At 43.6% G+C, this 19,122-nt stretch overlaps 1 protein-coding gene across 2 annotated transcripts in view; it reads left to right on the top strand.

Moving 5' to 3' along the window:
- The window catches only part of ADARB2 (adenosine deaminase RNA specific B2 (inactive)), a 309,650-nt gene that overhangs the window by 268,202 nt on the left and 22,326 nt on the right, over nt 1-19,122 (top strand). For both annotated transcript variants that reach the window (XM_068673495.1, XM_068673494.1), the window contains one exon: nt 4,075-4,226. In XM_068673495.1, coding sequence (XP_068529596.1) covers nt 4,075-4,226 — 152 coding nt within the window. The remainder of the gene's footprint in view (nt 1-4,074; nt 4,227-19,122) is intronic.

Genomic DNA, 19,122 nt, shown 5'->3' with positions numbered 1-19,122 from the left:
CTCAGCTTAGATTTTCCATCCCTCCCTATGGAAGAGACAAGGTTGTTCTGTGGGACAGTATTCCCTATTTTGTCACACATCTTCCCATTCAGTCTGCCTGCTCAAATTGATCTCCACAGATGGATTTCAAACTTCAGGACTTTCTAGTAAAAGACTTATTTTTCAAAGCGATGTTCTCCCTGTAAAGGAACCACTTCTCCATCATTTACAAATAGTTCCACTAGCTTCAGAGAAAACAAAACTTTTGCTTCTCTGAATATAGCGTGGTGGAAGCTTCGAAAAGCAGGAACAGGGAGGCTAGAGAGATTGAGGGCCAGGATAGAGAATGAATGTCCAGGGGAGATGGATTCACTGAGCTGATTTTAGTTCTTGACACCTTGCTTGAGATGTCTACAAGTTAGTCAACTGTGAACTAGATACCCCAAGGCTCCTCTTATCATCAGTGAAGAGAGATGGGCCTCCCTGGAGTGTGATTCAGCAGACCTATTTAAAGTATCTATTGTAGGCGAGGTGAATTGCCATGTACTGGGGTAATTTTTTTCCATTGCTGTAAAGATAGTACGGGGTGACTGCTTCAGATATTTAAAATGTAGAATAATTCCATCCACAAGACAAAGTTGCAGCGATATGTAAATTACATTTTTTTCCTTCTCTTCATATTGCTAAATGTTAAAGGTGCAGCTTTCCTTAATTTTCTTGTGGAAGAGAGTTCCAGAATGGGAACTTTATCCTCTCTAAGAAGCAAGAGTGACAAATACTTCAAAAGGAAACTTTCTTTCAACAATTCGTTGTCAAGAGCTTGAGTTAAATAAAAGCTAAAAGCACAACTAAGACCTGACAGTTTCCAACCAGTCTGATTAAAACCCCTACCCCTCCCAGATTTCATTTTCATGACAACCATAATCCTCAAGTTCTCAACACTTTCACAAAAAAGATGAAAAGTAAGACACAAGTTTTCTGATATACAAAAGAAGGATGAGAAAGACCGTTTGAGAAGCTTTTTCTAAAATTCACCATCAAAAAGTACACAAATATCTTAGTCTGATTATCTTGCAATGATGGCAGTAAAATTCACGTTGACTTCAGTGGGATTATTTACATCAACAGTCCAATAAGGAAGAAACAAAATCCGATTTTTCTTTATTAAAGAAAACTAAAACTAATGGGCTATTCTTCAAACAAATCAGCACTGTAACAGTCTTACTACTATAGTAGCCCTACTGGTACCAGAGGGTTGATTTTACCGGTAGTTCTTTGAGAGATTTATATGAAAACCACTCTTGATTTTATATGTAAAAAGTAAGGAACAGTCTTCATCCAGTACAGTCCATTTTTTTTTTTTTTCCAGGAAATGCCAGCTATTTGTTGCACATCTACTATTTCTTATTTTTGTCCTACTAGCCTCTCAATGGATACAGCCTTTATAAGCCTGCTCTTAACTTCTCTAGGATGCTGTGCTCTATGCCAAGCCATCCACGTAGCACTAGAAACTCCCCATACCTACATTTATGTGCTAAAAATAGCTCCTCTGCTCCTCTTTTAGAGAGTAAGGTCTTGCGTCAGCAGAACACTTCACATATATTAAACCATTAGTACATGCTGAAATCTTTTTGAAGTCATCTCAAAACATATGCGTGATTATTAAATAATGAACTTAAGCACAAGATTAAAATTAGCACTTTCTGAAGTATTTCTCTTGAATGAGCCTCAAATTCCGACTCTGCTGCAGTAATTCATAACAGGCAAAGATTTAGGGACAAATTCTGCTCTTTTAGCCACTGTCAGCATGTGGAAGTGACACACTAATGCCACCCACTGAATGAATGACATTGTGGGCTCACTATGGGCTTCTCTCTTCATTGCTTCAAGCAGGTGTGCATGGCTATACAGCGTGGCTTGGGAAGGTCCCACCACCTCAGATTCATTTCCCCCCTCACAAGGGTGAGAAGTGGCATTACAGAAGTGCCTCTCATGCTCCACACAGCCCACTTTTACCAGGTCCCCACACCCCCTGGGGTCTGAAGCCTTGTGGGGTCCCCAAGCCTCCGACAGACAAGACTCCCTGCAAAGCCACTGTAGTTAATAAATGCAGAACTCATTTATAACAATATCCTCAGAGTTTTGTTAATAAACCCATTCAGCCACTGGGCAAGGATGAATCAACCATTCAACCCCCAGAAAAACCACCCCAGCGGCAGGTCAAGAGCATATGTAGTAGGGAGTACTTCTTCCTCCTGGAGGAAGAGCCAAGCTGCCTTGCCCTCCAGCTGCCTGTGTTTAGAGCAGCTGTCCATCGCCCAACCCATCAACCACACTGGCCACAGACCCTTCGAGGTATGAGGGAGAGAGCAAGGTTAATCAGTGAAAAACAGCCACAGGATGGGTGCTGATTGCTGTGAACTCCTGTAACCCAGCCCAAAACATGACTGCTCCAACCCTACATAGCAACTGTTTCCAAGTCGTACAAGCTGCCCCCCACACTAATGCGGTTTAACATACTAATAGCAGGCACCAGGACTGCACAGCGTTGTATTCTCCCATCTGATTTTGCAGTGAATTATTTAAAACCAACTGCACTCGCTGTAAAATCCAAGCAGCAGGACTTACGGGTATTTTATTATTTCAGAGGCTTGCATCAGGGCGATAATATAATTAGTGTGGTTGGGAAATTCCACCGCAGCCCACAGTAGAAGGAAGGAGCCGGCGCGGCTCCCTGCCCCTGGCAGGCAAGGTAATGTGCCTGTAAATTCTTCCTGACAGCAAACGCATCCCAGCATCAAAAAATGACAAAACACCCAAAGCACGGAAGAGTGACAGCCAAACAGCTTCAATAGCACAGAGGCTGCTCTGGGAGAAAACAGGCAGAGGCAGCTTGGATGAAATCCAAGGACTTGCTCTGAGGCTGGGTAAAAAGCACCCCTGTTTGCTCTAACGGGAGGCAGAGAGACCAGCAGAAATTGCATCGGTTAATGGTCTGTCCTAGGGTGAATTAAATGGGTAGGACTCTGGCTTTATTAGGAGCCTCTTAGGGAAACCATCACCTGCAAAAGCAGTTCCGCTCAGAGACATTCCCACAAAAAGACCCTCGAGTTTTTGAGGGAAGGACCAGGGCATCCGAGGGAAAGCAGTCTTTCATTAGAATTTCACTGATCACATTTTCACCTTCAAAGTGATAATCGTTGCCCAAATGTACATATCAGAGGCAGCTGTCTGTCAGAGAAATCACCCATGTCTTCACAAATGTAAATCATCTGAGAAACCGCACCACAGCATAGCCCTAATGTGAGCTATTGATGCAAACTGCAGGACGGGGAGGGTTTGGCCTCCCGGGCAGCTGTTGCTAATGGAATACGAGCACTGTGTCCCCATCTAGCTGCTGAACCACTTCGCAGATAAAAGCTTCATCTTAATAAGTATCGTTTTCATCTCAGCTGAGAAAAGCCTGCAGAAGTCCTCTCTGCACTTTTCAGGACATCTTCTGATTTCCAGAAACACCAAGGGACCAAGGAGATGCTGCTGGCTTAGATGGGGTGCTCATGGATGGCTCTGGTTGAATGGGGAGGAAAAGCAGTGTCAGGAGAGTGGGAGGCTTGGCAGGGGTCAGAAACTCTAGGTGCTTTGTTAGAGACCTTTTCCAACAGAGCATAGAAACACACATCTCAGTTATGGTCATGTTAACAGGATTTAAACATGTGGCTCGACACACTGATAAGCAGATCTGATTTGCCTAAGAAAACTTCACCTTTCTTTATGTGCCAGAACCTCTTTAAAATCAGTGTGTTTATGTATCCGTGCTTGTGAGGAAGAGAGCTACCCTTCAAAAATCCACGTGCTTTGTCATTAGAATATATCCCAGGTAAGCAAGCCAAAAGCATGTTGACAGTTTTGACCCCCTTCAAACATTTATTCACTTGGAGAAGCTTATTGCTTTTCTCTTCTTGTCACCAGGCAAAATATATGATGCCAGGTGCTAATAAAAACAAACAAACAGAGGGAGAAAAGCACAGAGAGAGAGCAGAAATGTTTCTGATTTGGCGTGTAACAAATGACCTGGAACCTCTTTTGTGATCATAGCAAACGGCGAGAAGACTGGGAGCGATCAATCTTTGTGCGATTAAAAGAGGGAGGCTACAGGCTGCAGGAGAACATCCTGTTCCATCTGTACGTGAGCACTTCGCCCTGCGGGGATGCACGCCTCAACTCCCCCTATGAAATCACAACCGACTGTAAGAAAAAAATTCTCTCTCATTTTTCCCCTTTGTGTGTTTTTTATTTGTTTGTTTGTTTGTTTTAAGACCAAACCTTCTTTCTTTGTTTGTTTGCTTGCAGAAAATGTGTTTTGGTTGACAGCAGGGCTGTGTGGCATGTGTGTGGCTGTGGGACTGGTGCTTCATCCTGCATGTTGGGAAGGAAGGTGTAGGGGGAAAATCAGAGCTGGGCAGAACTGGAACTGCTCTGCTTACCTGAGGCTCCATGGCTTTGCTGGGCAATACCCCAAAGCCTTCACTTTATGCTGGGAAATGCAACCCCAGTGTTAAAAAAATGCCTTGGGAAGGGTCCTCACAATCAAACAGATTTTTGGCCATGAGCTAGACTAGAGGACCATGTATCCAGTGAGGACTGCATGCATTTTTATCAAGGCTTAGGCAGTATGGATGGGTTGAGGGGCTGAGTTTATGCCAGACCTGAGCTGTCCACACTGTAGTGGTTGGAGTCTGAGGTAGGTCAATTATATGAGATAAGGCAACTCTAGTGCTGGTTGAAGGTCGGTTTCACTCCAAATGCCACCTGCTCTTGTTGCGAACACTATCAAGACCCTTCTGGGAAGAATTCTTCACAGACCATCCTGCCTGGGTCAGACCAACTACACGGTCATTGCATGGCAGAGGAACTAGATGGAGACCAGCGGGCCAGCCTTGGAGTCCCTGGATCCATACCTATGATATTTAAACAGGCACATGACATTACAGGGAGTTGTCCTCTAGAGATGATCCCACAACTGAGGTAAACAAATCAGACCTTGAGTTAGTGTGGATGCCACCAAGAGACCTGCAGAGCTTGTTGGCCACGAAGGGACAACCCATCTTTTCCACACGTCCCAGTGATCTCATGATGTCAGCCCCCCACAGACGTGCACATCCCTGTCATTGCCCCACCAGCGAGGAGGCATGTCCCTGCTGCAAACCCACGGCACCACCTTTGCCTCTGTCTGGCCTCAGGGCCTTGGTCCCTGGTCCAAGTGATGGTGGACTCAAGAGATCTGTGTCTTGCTGTCACACGTGTCTGTCACTCCATGATCTAGCGCATGCTGCACAAGGTGCACGCTTATCACTGTCCCTAGGCACTGTATCCAATACTTGCTTTTTACAGTGGCATAATGCTCATAGTACTCATTGCTAAATGTACATATAATGAGAAACAGCCCTTGCCCTGACTACCTTGAATGTGAAGCAGGCAAGACAGAAGAACGGATGGAGGGGAAAGCGTAGACACAGGAATGTAAAATTAATCATCCAAGGTCACACAATGACCTAACTTCCTCACAGGCAAATTCATCAGATGGTGGTTTCATTCCCGGTTCTTATTTGTATGAGTTATTTATTAGCGATTAAGTATTATTCTCCCCAGACTGGAATCTTTCTGTCATGTGTGAAACGGCAGCTTGCTGGGGCGAGAAAAGAGAATGCACCTATTCAGAAAGAAAATACTCTTCCTTTCCAGACATGATTTCTACATTCTGTCAGTAGGGCATATAAAATAAAGAAAAGTAAGGAAATTTTTAAAAGGCAAGCAGCAAATAGAAAAATTTGTGGTGAGGTAGGAAAATGAGGATACACAGGCATCCCCTTATAAATAAAACTAAAAACAAGTACCTATGAATATCAAAAATGAGAAATGATTTTGGCCTCACACTTTTTGTGCATATTAAAAGACATCAGAAAAGATTTATTTTTGGTTAAATGCCCTCAAGTTTTCCAGAAGACAGGCTTCCTGGGACTCTCTATTCTCAACACCAGAATTGGAAACACCAAAATTAGTTATTATTTTTAAAACATGGTTCATTCCTGAGAACAATTGCAGACTATCTGGAACTGGATGCAGCTCTCACATGCACAAGGAAGCAGGTGCTTCAGGCCCTGCTTGGCTCATGGACTGCTTCAACAAACACATAAATCTGCCAACTAATGAGGGAATGCTTCTTTAGATAACAACATACAGAAAGCTACATTAGAGATATATTTTCATGCAATACCTGGCATTCACAGGGCCACAAAAATACTTTTCATTACAGTTATTATACCAATTGTTGTCCCGATGCAGAAGCTGAGGCACAAAGGGCTGTGTGGCTTACCAAAGGTTATGGAGTGATTCGGTAACAGGACTTGAAGGGGCACCACATCTGGTTTGCATTTCACGGCTATAAGCAGCTCCCTCTACCTTTGTCCCGTGCTCTTACGAGAATTTAGCTCTGTATAAAAAGCAATGTTGCCAAAAGCTGTCCTTCAGTGAGATAAGCATTTCCTTTTAGCTCACATTATCCCAGAGACATCTGGAAAGATAAGTATTTTATAATGTTTATCGTTCAGATCTTCTCTCTCTCTCCCTCTCTCCCTCTCTTTTCTAACTACAGAAATAACCTTTCTTTCATCCAGTAATGACAAGGAACTCCAGATGAATGCTGTTTCATTTCTTAAACAACAAAGAGGCTTCTCCTAGAGCTAGCACAAGCCATCAAACGTTACTGATTATTCTCTAAAGATGCATTAACATTTAAAAACAGTGTCTCGCCATGTGGTTTCTGTTTTTGCAAAGGAGTATGATAAGCCTTTATCAATATAGGGAGTGAGTAAAATCCACTTCTCAAATCTCCTTCCAAAAATTTCCTATTATCCACCGTGTCTTCCCAGCACCCTCAGGGAGGCCTCACATTTTCTTCTTATGAGCTTTGTTCTGGTAAGGAAGGAGATAAGCTAGCATGCACTTGAAACCCAGTTTATTTCTTGCTGGATAGTGCTGGGTACCAAGTCAGTGGCATGTGTAAAAATCTGACCTTACCATGGTTCCTGGGAATGGCTGCAATGCAGAGCAGGAGAGGTCAGGGAGTCCACACCCATGCTAGCTTCACTCAGAAAAGTAAGAGATTAGGGCCAAAGAGAGCAAATTGTGCATTGATTTGCAATGATGCCCTTCATGGGTCTGAGGGGAGCCGACTTGTTTGTTGATGTATCCCAAGCCAGCTCTAACAAAGAGGCAAAGAGCCAGCTGGTACAGGGCTGCTGTGAGCATGGAGTGAAGTTTTCTAACTCTTTTTTGCTGTCTGTAGGTCACGCAGCTGGAAGAGCTTCTGAGGGGATTCAAGGAAATTTGAAGCTTTGGAAGAGGCTGGTAAAATCCAAGAAAGTAGGGGATGAGGGTCAGAGAAGTGAGCAGGAGGAGAGACCAGCCAGGTTCAGTGGTGTCGCAGGAATGAGAGGCTGGGAAATACCAGAGGGGTTTCAGGCTGTTGTGAGAGTTTCTATGGATTTGTCCTGGCTCCTTCTCCTCAGCCACTCTCCATCCAAAGACTCTCTTCCCTTCCTCATTTTCCAGCCACAAGGTTGTAGCCCAACTATATCATGAAACAGCAAGTTCCCAATGCCCTCACCACTCTCTAATTGCTCCTTCACACACATCTGCCCTGCTTTAGTTTGGTGCTGGAGGCCAGCTCATCTCCTTCTCCAGTACTCTTTTCTTTTGGGTACACCTGAGCAAGATATGCCTGTATTTCTGCCTTCTGTCAGCAGTATCCCAGCACAAAGTTAACATTGATTTCCTGGAGGTTTCAAGGAGACTGGCATTTCCCATTACAGCACACATACTCCATCTCCTGAGCTGGAGCTGCAGCCGTGGGGACAGCTAGCCCTACAGTAACTGTTGCATATTTTACACCTTTTCCTGAATCTAGGGCAAGCCATAGAACAATCAAGCCCTTGATTTGCTGAAGTACCTTTCTAGCTAATTTAGGGCTTCTTGACTCGCTGGCTTCTTTTTTATTATTATTTAAGAACCTCTTGAAAAGCAAAATGAATTGCTTAAAAATTGAGCTAATAAATCCTCCACTTCTCCACTAGTCCTTCCCTGGCAGGATTTTACCTCTTTGTCCATCTTTCTCCTAGAGATGCACTCTCTTTTTTTTTCACTACATGGACTGCGAAAGAGACGAACAGAATCTGCCCCAGGGCTTGTCTCCATTCTTGTCCCCTGGGCTGCTTTTCTATCTCTTGCTAACATGCTGTATTGCCTTGTACCATTGACTCCTTGATAGCCCAGCTCCCGTTTTATCCCACACTCCCTTTAGGTCTGAAACACACCATTGCATCTGCTCCACATGGGGTCTTCCTCCTGCTTGTCTATTAACCTACAGCTGTGCTGAAGCTCTCATGCACACACATTCAGCAGCGCTCTCATCTAAACAGGATCCACTTGCGACCACGTGAGCTGGATCATTGCCTTAGTAGGTGATGTGGTGGGGAGAAGATGTGCACTGGAGTTTTCCCAGAAGCTGGGGAGCTGAGGAGTACCCTGTAAGACAAGTTTGCCCTCTCTAATTCAAGCATGCTTTCCCTGTACAAACCTATGCTTTCCCTGCTTGCGGCTCTGGCTGCTGGATTTTACGTCCCATGCTCAGACGAGATGGTCTCTGTTAACCCCCAGAGATGGCGTTGCCTTGAAGGGTTGCCCTGCTCACGCCAGAGAATCAGCCCTGTGTTCAGATGGGGCTGGCCCAGATTGCAGCAGCATAAGATACCCAAACCAGATTATCTGAAAGTCCTGTCCTGGGCAAAGTATCTGAAGAGGGCCAGGTTCAAATAGAAGCTAAGGAACCTGTCCATCTGCAAGAGAGGAACACAAATGATCTGCAGCTGTCAGGAGACTCTCAGCCCCAGACCTCTGCATTCAGGCTCCTGCAGGCAGGTATCAGGGTGCAAATACAGTGAAGATGTTTATGACAGACACCACCTGGGCTAGAATCACACCCAACAGCATTGGGTTGGGGGAATGTTATTGGAAGTGCAAGGGGAGAAATCTCCACCTTCCTTCTGCCAATCCCATGCTTTGTTTAAATGGAAAAAAATCTGTTCTTGTGAGTAGACACTGAGGAAGAAAAGGCATTGCAAGAAGAACCATCTAAATAACTCAGTGACCTGAAAAGAAATCAAATATCTGTAGCTATCTCAGGTTCTAACAGATTGATATATGCCCTTGTTAGGAAAATCAGGGGTAGCTACCTGTCATCACTGGGGCCTGGACACTATTTATTTCCATTGTACAAGTTCTCCCAGGTATCATTTTGTTCCATTGTGACTGCTGGCCTGCTGCAGCTTGGGAATCCACTGTGGAAATTCGTAGTTATTCAGTGCGTGAAGCAGCTTCCTCCTAGGTTGTAAAGTCGATTTTACGCTGATGAATGACCCGTCTGTGGCACTGGCATGAAGGTGCATTATTTTCCTATTTTTCATGTGACTGAGCAGAATAATACCTTGGGGGACCTCAGGAAAAAAAAAATTATCATAGAGAACCATGCCCAGAAGTAACATGAATGAAAAAAAAAAATACACACAGCACTGTAGGCTGTACCACTGAACACTGCCTCAAGAGAAATAATCCCAGCACTGGATGAATTTTTGTAGTCAGCCCAGATTGCTTTGTCATTTACAGGATACTGCAGGAATGGCAGACACAGCATGAGGCTGTTGAATTGCTTCAGGGACTTGGGATCTGTTTATTAAAGAAGTTGAGGTGAAATTTTCCTTTCGTTTCATTAGGGCTAGACTGGGATGGTCCAAACTGTTTGGGTTTGGGGGATGAGCATAGCATCTTTGCCAGCCTCAAGTCCTATTGAAGCAATGGCCCCTTTCTGCATGTACCACCATCACAGCCTCAATTTGCCAAAGTAAATACAGAGGAAACACAAAGACTTTCTACAGGTAGCTAGAAGCTGTCCTGCCAAGGAACTTATGTCCCTACTCAGATCCAGTAGCAACTCATCAGCTTCCAATACAATTGCCCTTTTCTCTAACACAGTCCTCCCACAGTGGTGAAATGCTGTTTCAGTGTGGCTGCTTTTGCTGAAATTAACTCTGTATGGAAACCATGGCCACAGCCCCATCACTTCTGGCTAGTGCTCTCCTGCATGTGCATGACATTCATGGTGTGGAGGTGGTGCTGCTTGCAGCCAGACCAAGGATTTCTCCCCAACATCCAGCATAAGTCTGTGCATGGGGAAAACTTCTTCTGGAAGAGGTGGGCAAAGGGATTTGAGGAGAAGGAAGTGTGGTGGAGAGGGAGCAGTGGGACCTTGGACAGGAGGCCCATAGTGAGGATGGGAAGCCTGAGAGGGTTGGTAATGGTCAGCTTCGGTGGCTGGTGGGTAACAGACAGCAACGTAAGGCCTGCGAGGAGTGGGGAGGGCTCTACAGAGCTTTGGGATGAGCAGAGCTTTTCCTCCTCTTCCAACACCCTACACGAGACCTGCAGGCAGTGCTCTGACTCACCTGCAGTGCTGCAAGAAGGTCTTCCTCCCCCAGCATCTCACTGCTGAAAATCCCATCGGTTTTGGTAATCCATAGGATGTCTGTTGTCCTAAACAGCCTGCCATACTGGTTGGTTTGCCAATGCCTAAATTCATCTCTAATCCCTAAACCTAGCAGAGAAACAAGTAATCCCCTGGTTTAGGAAGGCTGAGGTCAGGGTGAGGTGAGGCTGCAAAAGCACAGGTGGGTCTGGTGTTGGTGTTATCATGCCCAGAATGGGCCTTTGAAGAAGGTTTTGCTACACAGGAAGATTTTGGTACCAATTACTCATTTTTTCAAAGTTTGCTGTTGCTTTATATTTCATTATTAATCTCTGTCAGGCCGGTTAGTTAGGCATCTTAGTGGTGTTTTGCTAAAGCTGACAGGAGAATAACAACTACGTGGGCAACTTTCAGGTCTTAAAGTACTGACTGGTTGGAGATGAATCAAAACCTTCTGGGCAAATTTTTGAAATAAAGTAACTGTGTGAAAATGGGATCTCATCCCATATTTTTCATGTCTCCTTGCTATCAGCATACTAGCTAGAGGTAGAAAAAAAAAAAAAAGAAAGAAGAAAAAAAAAACCACCTCCTTTCATGCCTAGTTCAGGGTGGGTTTCTCATTCAAGAGCACTTAGGCTCAAAGAGAAACTTGAAGCTGTATCTCCTAAGTCCTACATCAGATCTCCAGTAAAATGACAGTCAGCTGAACTATCAGGTCTCCTCTTTTCAGTTTCTGTTATAAAACTTTGTCAAAACCGATACATTATGAGAAATTTCTTTGGCTTTGACAATGCATTAAAAATATCCCAGTTCACTCTCCTTGTAATATGCTTGGCTGCTTTGGCTTATTTGGGTTCTGTTGTTTCAGGGGGAGTTTTAAAGTAGAAAATAAGATTTTGTAGAAGGATATGTCTGTGTAGTATGTGTCTATCTTGGAAAAGAGAAAGAAGAGGCTGGAAACTATGGAAAGCTCAAAGCCAGCATTGGGCACAACATTGAAAAGCTTTCATGTAAAGCAAAATGTGTTTGTTAGGACTCAGGAAAACAGGTTTCCACAGCTATAATCAGATCCTAATTTTAACAGAATGCTTGAATCACCAAAGCGAATTGCACCATATTTATTGATTTTTCTTTGTTGTTGGGTTTTGCTTCTGGGTAAAACATTGCATTCGGACACAGTGTTCAGATATGATAGAAAGGCTAACTTATTCAGCAAAAGGTCATGGCTGAGAGGCTTTCAGAATAGCAGTAGAACTTTTCACCCAGACAAGCTGCTTATCCCAGAATTTGTCCATGATTTCCAAGGTTCTCTGAGATCTTCTGCAGAATGGCCCAAAAGACCACATGTTCCAGGACACTGCTGCTCCAGTTTCACCCCCAACATCCAACAGCCCACTGGAGATCAGAGACTGAGATACACATCTAAATGTGGCATGTATTTTGGGTAGAAAAGATCAAACCATAACTGGAAAAAAAAATCCCTGTGGTAAAAACTGCACCCACTCAGATTCTAATTTGGTCCAATTTACTCTTCCACTGAGAAGGAGCCACAGGTAAAGCTCATGAGCTGAGTTTTATAATGGTTGTCAGGCACCTCCAGGTCCAGCTGAGATCTCTGTGGGACTTTTCAAACTCCTTGGACTCCTGGGGAGTTTCTTGGAGTCTTCTGAAGAGCGAAATTTGGAGACAGCTATGTAAGCGTGACAAACACAGCTTAATCTTAACTATGACACTGCTGCTATTTCTCTAGCTAGCCTTGAACTCACTTTACTCTGGCTATTTCTATTTCCATACCCGTAAAATAGCAATAAAAGGTATCCAGCTGTCACAACTTTGAGGAAGGGTAATTAATGCAGAGATTAGGTATTAAAGTGGAAAGCACTATATATTTTAAAGACTGTTATATTCAGAATATTCATTATTCAGGATAATTTAGCAATTACAATTTATAGATTTTTAAGACCAATGGGGACCATCTTCTTATGATCTAGCCTAAATTTGTCCACCCAGAGACCATAGGACTTTACTCAGTGATTTTCATCTGCAGATCCAGAAGCTGAAGTTGAGCTGAGTACGTCTAGTGATGCAGCAGGAACCACAGCCTCTCTAGCCTATTACCAGCCTCACAGGGGCTGAAGCTGATCTTAAAGCAGAAATATTATTGACAGATTTCTGTTCCTTCCATCTCCTGGGCTTCGTTTTCTATTTTCATATTTTGCTGGCTTCTTTCTTAACTTCTTTTTTTCCAAATCACTCTTGAAGATTCCAATTTCCAGACAACAACAAAAACACCAAACTCACATGAATAACAACATGTTTCTTTGATAAAGAAAAGAGGGTTATGATGAATAGTACATTGCCTCTGTTTGTGTAAACTTTTTGATTAAAACATGGCAGGGAAGAAAATTGTCACCAAATGGGCAATTCCAGGAATGTTGACAATTTTTCACAGAAAGCACATTTAAAAGATAAAGCCCAGCTTTAAGAGAAAAGCTTTTTCCATTTTCTTTGAAAACAGACAGAAGATATAATGATGCATAGCTGATTACATAGGTGACCCATTGGTCCCTGCTGGTGGTCTCCAGCTGATGGCACACCACCAAGTCTCTTGCTGTCCCCATGCATCTCCCACTGCTGCCCTGGCTTTGCTCAGCTGATAAACTAGGCACCAGCAGTCCATGCTACTAGAGAACATCTGATCATTGCTGGAGTCCAACTGGTTTGCCTCTGTGGCTGGAGATGAGGCTAATGAAAGCTTCAGAGGCAGAAGGTTTCTCCATCATGGAGTTTCACAATGCTGACACAACCTTTTGCTAGGCCTCCAAACTTTTCTCCTCAGGGGCCTCTATACTTCCAAAGCAACGGCACTGCACATCTAATTTTAGATGAGAGGAGCAATTAGTAATTAAAAATAATAATCCTGAAGTGTTTGAGTTTTACTTTCCTTGATTGCCACATGCACAGAATCTTAATTCCACTGACGGATCCTATGCTTTTGTCTTTAACATACTAATGCATTTCTCCTCCAGAGCAGGCTGGAGTCTCCAGCCTGGATTTGTGGGTGGCGTGAAGGATCTCCCTGACCCAGGACTGTTCATTCCTCCTTGCCTGTAACAGTTATTTATAGCTCTCAGAGAAAACTGGGCATCATTTTGTTGTCAACAAATTGTTTTAAAGAAAATTTTCATTAGTTACTCATATTTTGATCCCAGAGGTTCCTCAAAGACTTTATGGAGAACTTGTTTGCAAGGTACATACTTTGATGCATTTCTGTGGTTTGTTGTTTTTTTGTTTGTTTGTTTGTTGTTTTGTTTTGTTTTGTTTTGCTGTTTGTTTGGTTTTTGGTTTGGTTTGGTTTTTTGTTTTGTTATTTTTTTGTCCCAAAGGGTTAAAGCTTGATGAGAGACCAGGGCTCACTTAGAAGTTAGTCCAATATCAAAATGGGTTTCTTGTGTTAGAGCACAGTTTCCTATGCTAGCAGTTAGTTTCATAAAGGTAGCCAACACCTCCCCCTAGGATGAGCATGCAATGCAATTCATATTGTTCTGCAAAAATAATAAAAAGTCTTTGCAAAAGTTCTGTGTCACCTGAAGAGGTGAAATTTTGCCCTTCATTGATCATATATGGAGGCATTTGCCTCCATGTGGCATTTGCAGTGCCACATATTGATGCAGAATGAATGGGCGGATTCCCTTTGCTTTCTTATCTGTATGTTATCTGTACATCACTTGAAACTACTGATAGATGAGAAATTATGGAAGAAGTAGAAACATTCATAAATGTTATTTGAGGATTAATGATGAGAAGAAAGAATACCATCGTAAAGGTAGCAACTTCCATCAGACCATGGGCTACCTGACTGCTGTCCAAAGCCAGGATTTCAGCAAGGAAAGATGCACAGTGGAGGGAAAGGTAAACAAGTTCAAATTCAACTTTTAATTCCAGTTCTATAGATCACAGGTGTTCTTGGATAAAGTACATGTTTGGTACTTAGACATGTGTATCTGGCTTAATGACATGGTCCAAACCCCAGATGTGAACTGAGCTCTGGCACGACATTGTAGGCACTGCATGGCTCTGGCAGTGAGCAGAAGAGCTCCCTGGATATGTAACAGGCCTCCTGGCCTGCATTTAAAAAACGACTGGACTTTGAGGGATTCACCTTCATATACATTTGACTAGTGTAAGCCAGGTGCACATTCCCAGGTGGAAGGACACATCGCTTCACTTGCCACAGAGGGAGCTCCACAGACCCTCAGATGAGACCTTTACCTCTACCTGCCTGGCTCTGGGTGCAATGAATCCCACCATCAGTAGCCACAATTCAACTTAGCCCTTTGTGAGGAGCCCTGTTCTTTTTTCCTAAACTCAGCCTCCTTTCAGAATATCCCTAAAGTTTCTTGCGTCCGAAAGCTGGGCCACTGCACCTTAGCCTTGCTCTCTGCTGGTTGCCAAAGCACAACATGGCAGAGATTTATCTGGCCAGCCACCTACCAGCAAAGCAGACATGTCCAAGGCTCTCAGAATGATGCGATGCTCACTGCAACACTTCCAGAAACTGCAATGTTGTACATTTATCCAGCATCTGCTTGAGGAATGTGCATCTCTAATAACCATCAAAGTACAAAGGCAGTCAGATGTTAACACCTCTCTTCCCACCCCTTTGTTTCAAACCACTTTAAGGAAGCTTTATAAACTATGCTGATGAATGGAAGGTCCAGCACTGAGAAAAAAAAATGCAAGATATGCTGCTTTATTTCTTCCTTCATGAGGAGAGAACGGCCTCCACTGAAGCAGGGAAATAGAAAATGAACCTCGGAGGCAGTCAAGCAAAATTTCAGACAGAGCCTTACTCGTGTGATTCTGTTTAATCACCGTCCATTTCCTCTTCACTCTTCAACTAAATAATAAATATGGAGTGGCTTTTTTCATTACCATTTAAGCCAGAACTGGTCCTGGAGAAAATGTGAAAATAAGGGTCGAGCCTTGAAATCAGTGGATTTCAAGATGCTATTTTGAATACAAGCCACCTGTGTAAATTTATAATCCAATAATTAATAATCCAGCACCTTTTTATCTTAGAAACTCTCAGGAGTAATTTCCACATCTGAGCACAGCACACATCATAAATCCACTCCAAATGATTTTTAAATTTGTCCTTTCCAATTCCGGTTTGAATTGACATTTTGTTCTGGTTGAAGTGGCATCCTCAGACGCCTTCTCCCCTGCAATTAGCTGAGATTAAGCAGTTGGAGGAGCAGCACAGCAAAGATCAGAAATGCTCGTAGTCACTGACGCTTTGATCATACTGAACAGCAGAACAGCAGTAGGCTGTAGTTTGTGACTTTGTTACATAAATAAATATATTTCTGAGACTGCTTTAAAATGATCCATAGCAGACTGTGCCAGCAAGCAGACTGCATTTCTTACTGCCAGCAAGCAGCTCATGTGCTGGAGTCTGTCTGCAGCTTCAGTGCAAAACACGAGACATCTTTTTCTTTCCTCAATATTTGTATCTCCCTGCACTATTTAATGACATTAAAAAGGATCTAGGTGTGTTGCAAATGTGGATCTGGATTTATTTAATCATTGTCAATCTGAAAATATTCAGAAGTCTGGGTTATTAGTATTTTCTGTAGGTGCTATGGCTCTTTTTGGGGCATGTGCGCCAGCTATCCCAGTAATGTGAGCAGCCTGAGACAGGCAGCACAGCAGAGGGTTTTAGTCACACCCTATTCATTGAATTTAATAGCAGTTGAGCAGCTAAAACCCCTTATCGGTGCTGTGGAAGTGCATCCCAGGGTGAGTGTACGCTGGCCTCAGCAGCCTGAATCCTATCAGCTAATGCTGCCTGCTTGGCTGCACCCTGGGCAGGGCACGCAGTGCGGGCAGCGAAGTTTGATACATGGGCTGAGTTAGTGTGAGCATTTGGAAAGTGAGGTGATCTGTGTAGTCACACACACTTCTTAACGCTTTAAAAAAACTTTATTTTCAGTTCCTGGTACTTGAAGGCCAGCTCTGAGATGCTACAAAGCAACCAGACCTAGAGTACTTTGGCCTTTGTACATCCAGACAAATAAAAATTAGATAAGTAACTCCCTCAGAACTCACAGAAATGTTTAAGATCCTCTACATTCGACTTGTTGGCCTCTGCTTTAAATTCCTCAAATGCTCAACAGCCGTTTGCAGGGCTGCTGATATTTTTATCCCTGAACTGGCTCTCTCCCTCTCTCTGTCACCATGCTGGGGGATGCCTTGCCACTCCCTAGATAATATAATATATATATATAGTGAAATCAAAGTTACGTACCCAATGTACGTAACTTTTATTGACCACATGACATCTTGTCATGTGGTCAATAAAATTCCCTAGTAGTTGCATGTCCCCTTGCACGTATGCAAAGCATATGGAGAACTAGTTGAAACAGAGAGTGGTTAAGGAGACCAGTCTTTGTACAGGAGAGGTTCAGAGCAGGAGCTGAAAAAATAAGAAAAAAATAGAGAGAGGTCAGAAATGGGAGAGAGACCCAGCTAGAGAAAATATTCTTAAAAAAAAAAAAAAAAAAAAAAAAAAAAAAAAAAACACTAACAAATCATTTTTTCCTAGGGGATTTCCTGCAGGTGGACTCCTGTGGTAGATCTTTATTGAAAGAGTAACATCTGGCTTTCATAAATAGCTTTTGAGCAGTACCTTTAAATGAATTTGCAGAACAAGGAAGCATCATTATCTTCATTTTACCTGCGGGAAAGCTTAGGAAAAGAGAACCAATTTACTTAAAGTAAAACTTTCTTCTAGACGAAACAGCTATAGCCTCTTGAGTCACTCTTCACTGCTCCCCTGGTAGAGCTCTGGCTCTGCCATACCTCCAGATCTCAGTGTGATCAGACTGAGGCAAAGTGGCTTTGCTGTACATTTCCTATGTTGCACAGCTAGACACATTTTTTAGGCAGAAGTGATCACTTTCTCCTTTTGTTGTCCAAATTTCATTCTTCCTTCCCCATCCCTCTGTTGTTTAATAATAAAACATGCTGCTCATCACTGCTCAGAAGCATTTAAAAAAGTTGCCTGCAGAGACACCAGAAGAATATGGACTGGTTCCCAGACAGCTAATCCCATGCACATAACATCCTCTGAACAACGCTGCAGGAGGGACCCCCGGCAGGAGAGATGTACCTGTGGGCAGAGCACACAGCCATGGGGATGGTTTCCCTCCAGAGCTGGCACAACCCAACTTGAGGGCAGAGGGATCTGAGACGTCTCCAAGAGGCTGGGATTTTTTTTTATTTTTTTGACCAAAGCTTGACAGTACCCACCATGTCTCCCACCAGGGACACAGCAGTTAGTGGGGATGGCAGTGCAATAACCACTTTCCCCCAAATCAGCTCCCAAAGCAGCAGTTTGCAGCATTTGCAAACTTTCCAGGTATGATGAAGCCTGGTTTTGGGTGGGAATCAGTTTTGGCTCTGGCCGCTTAATCCAGTAAATACCTGGTCCAGCCAGCTGCCCACACGTACATCCCCACATCAAATTTTAAAAAAGCAGGAAGGGATACAAGAGGAAATGATCTGCAGGGGCTCAGCCACCACATCTGCTGGCAGGTCACAGCTGACTCTGCTGTTCTACATGTGTTTGCTGCTTCCGCTAATCCCAGTGGGCTGAAGTGATTTATTTTCCCATTCTGTTTTTGTAAGCCATCCATTGGCAGCAGCCAAAGTCAATCAATTGCTTCAACCGGAGCTCGCAGTGCAGGCAGCAGTCCTACAAGGCAAAGATGAGAAGTGGCAGGAGGGAGAGAGCGGGTGGCTGGGGAGCATCCACACACCCAGACGCTCATGGCCAGAGGTTTGAGCAGTCAACCTGTGACATCCTGGTGTTACTCAGTGTGAAGAATGAGGCTAGGCAACCCCATAGCACACTAAGGGCTGAGGAGCATCGCCTTCGCCAGCAGAAACCTCCTGGTCCAGCTAAGGAGCTGGCCATGGAAAAATAAATGGGAGACTTGCAATATGGTCAAAACCTTCATGTCTGTGGAATTAGTTTTTCTTTCCTGGAAAGCAAAGGCCACCTTGTACCATCTCTGCTTCTTTTCCTTTGAGCTAAAATATAAAAGGTCTGTTGCACAGAAAAGGTATTCTTCAGGTGTCCTCCAACAAAACCCTCTGAGGTAAGACAGTGAGCAGACCCAGAGGATTTCCTTGCTCCTACAATGCTGTTCTTTTACTACCAAAATACTCAGGAACAAGGAAGCATGATAAGACAGTAAGAGTAATTTCAATAATGACCTTTTATAAAAAAGTAAAAAATTATGGCGAAGTACTTCAGAAATGTCACTATATTTTTCATTCACTGTATATCTGTGAGACAAGCTCACCGAGGCACAGGATACGTGTATTAGCTGTGTGCCCTTCACCACCCCAACAGCAGTCACCTTGTCCTCAAATGTGTGATATCGCTGAAGTGACGGATGGCAATGTCAGAGACCAGTATGGAGCAAGACAAGAGAGTACCTCCCTTGTGTAGGGGGACTACAGAGGGAATTTAAGCAAACAGCTCAATCTTATAAGAT

This window comes from Anas acuta, chromosome 2, assembly GCF_963932015.1.
Source record: "Anas acuta chromosome 2, bAnaAcu1.1, whole genome shotgun sequence".
In the NCBI taxonomy this organism is placed as follows: Eukaryota; Metazoa; Chordata; class Aves; order Anseriformes; family Anatidae; genus Anas; species Anas acuta.
Note: the sequence above shows the minus strand (reverse complement) of the source record. Positions and strands in the feature narration are given on the sequence as shown.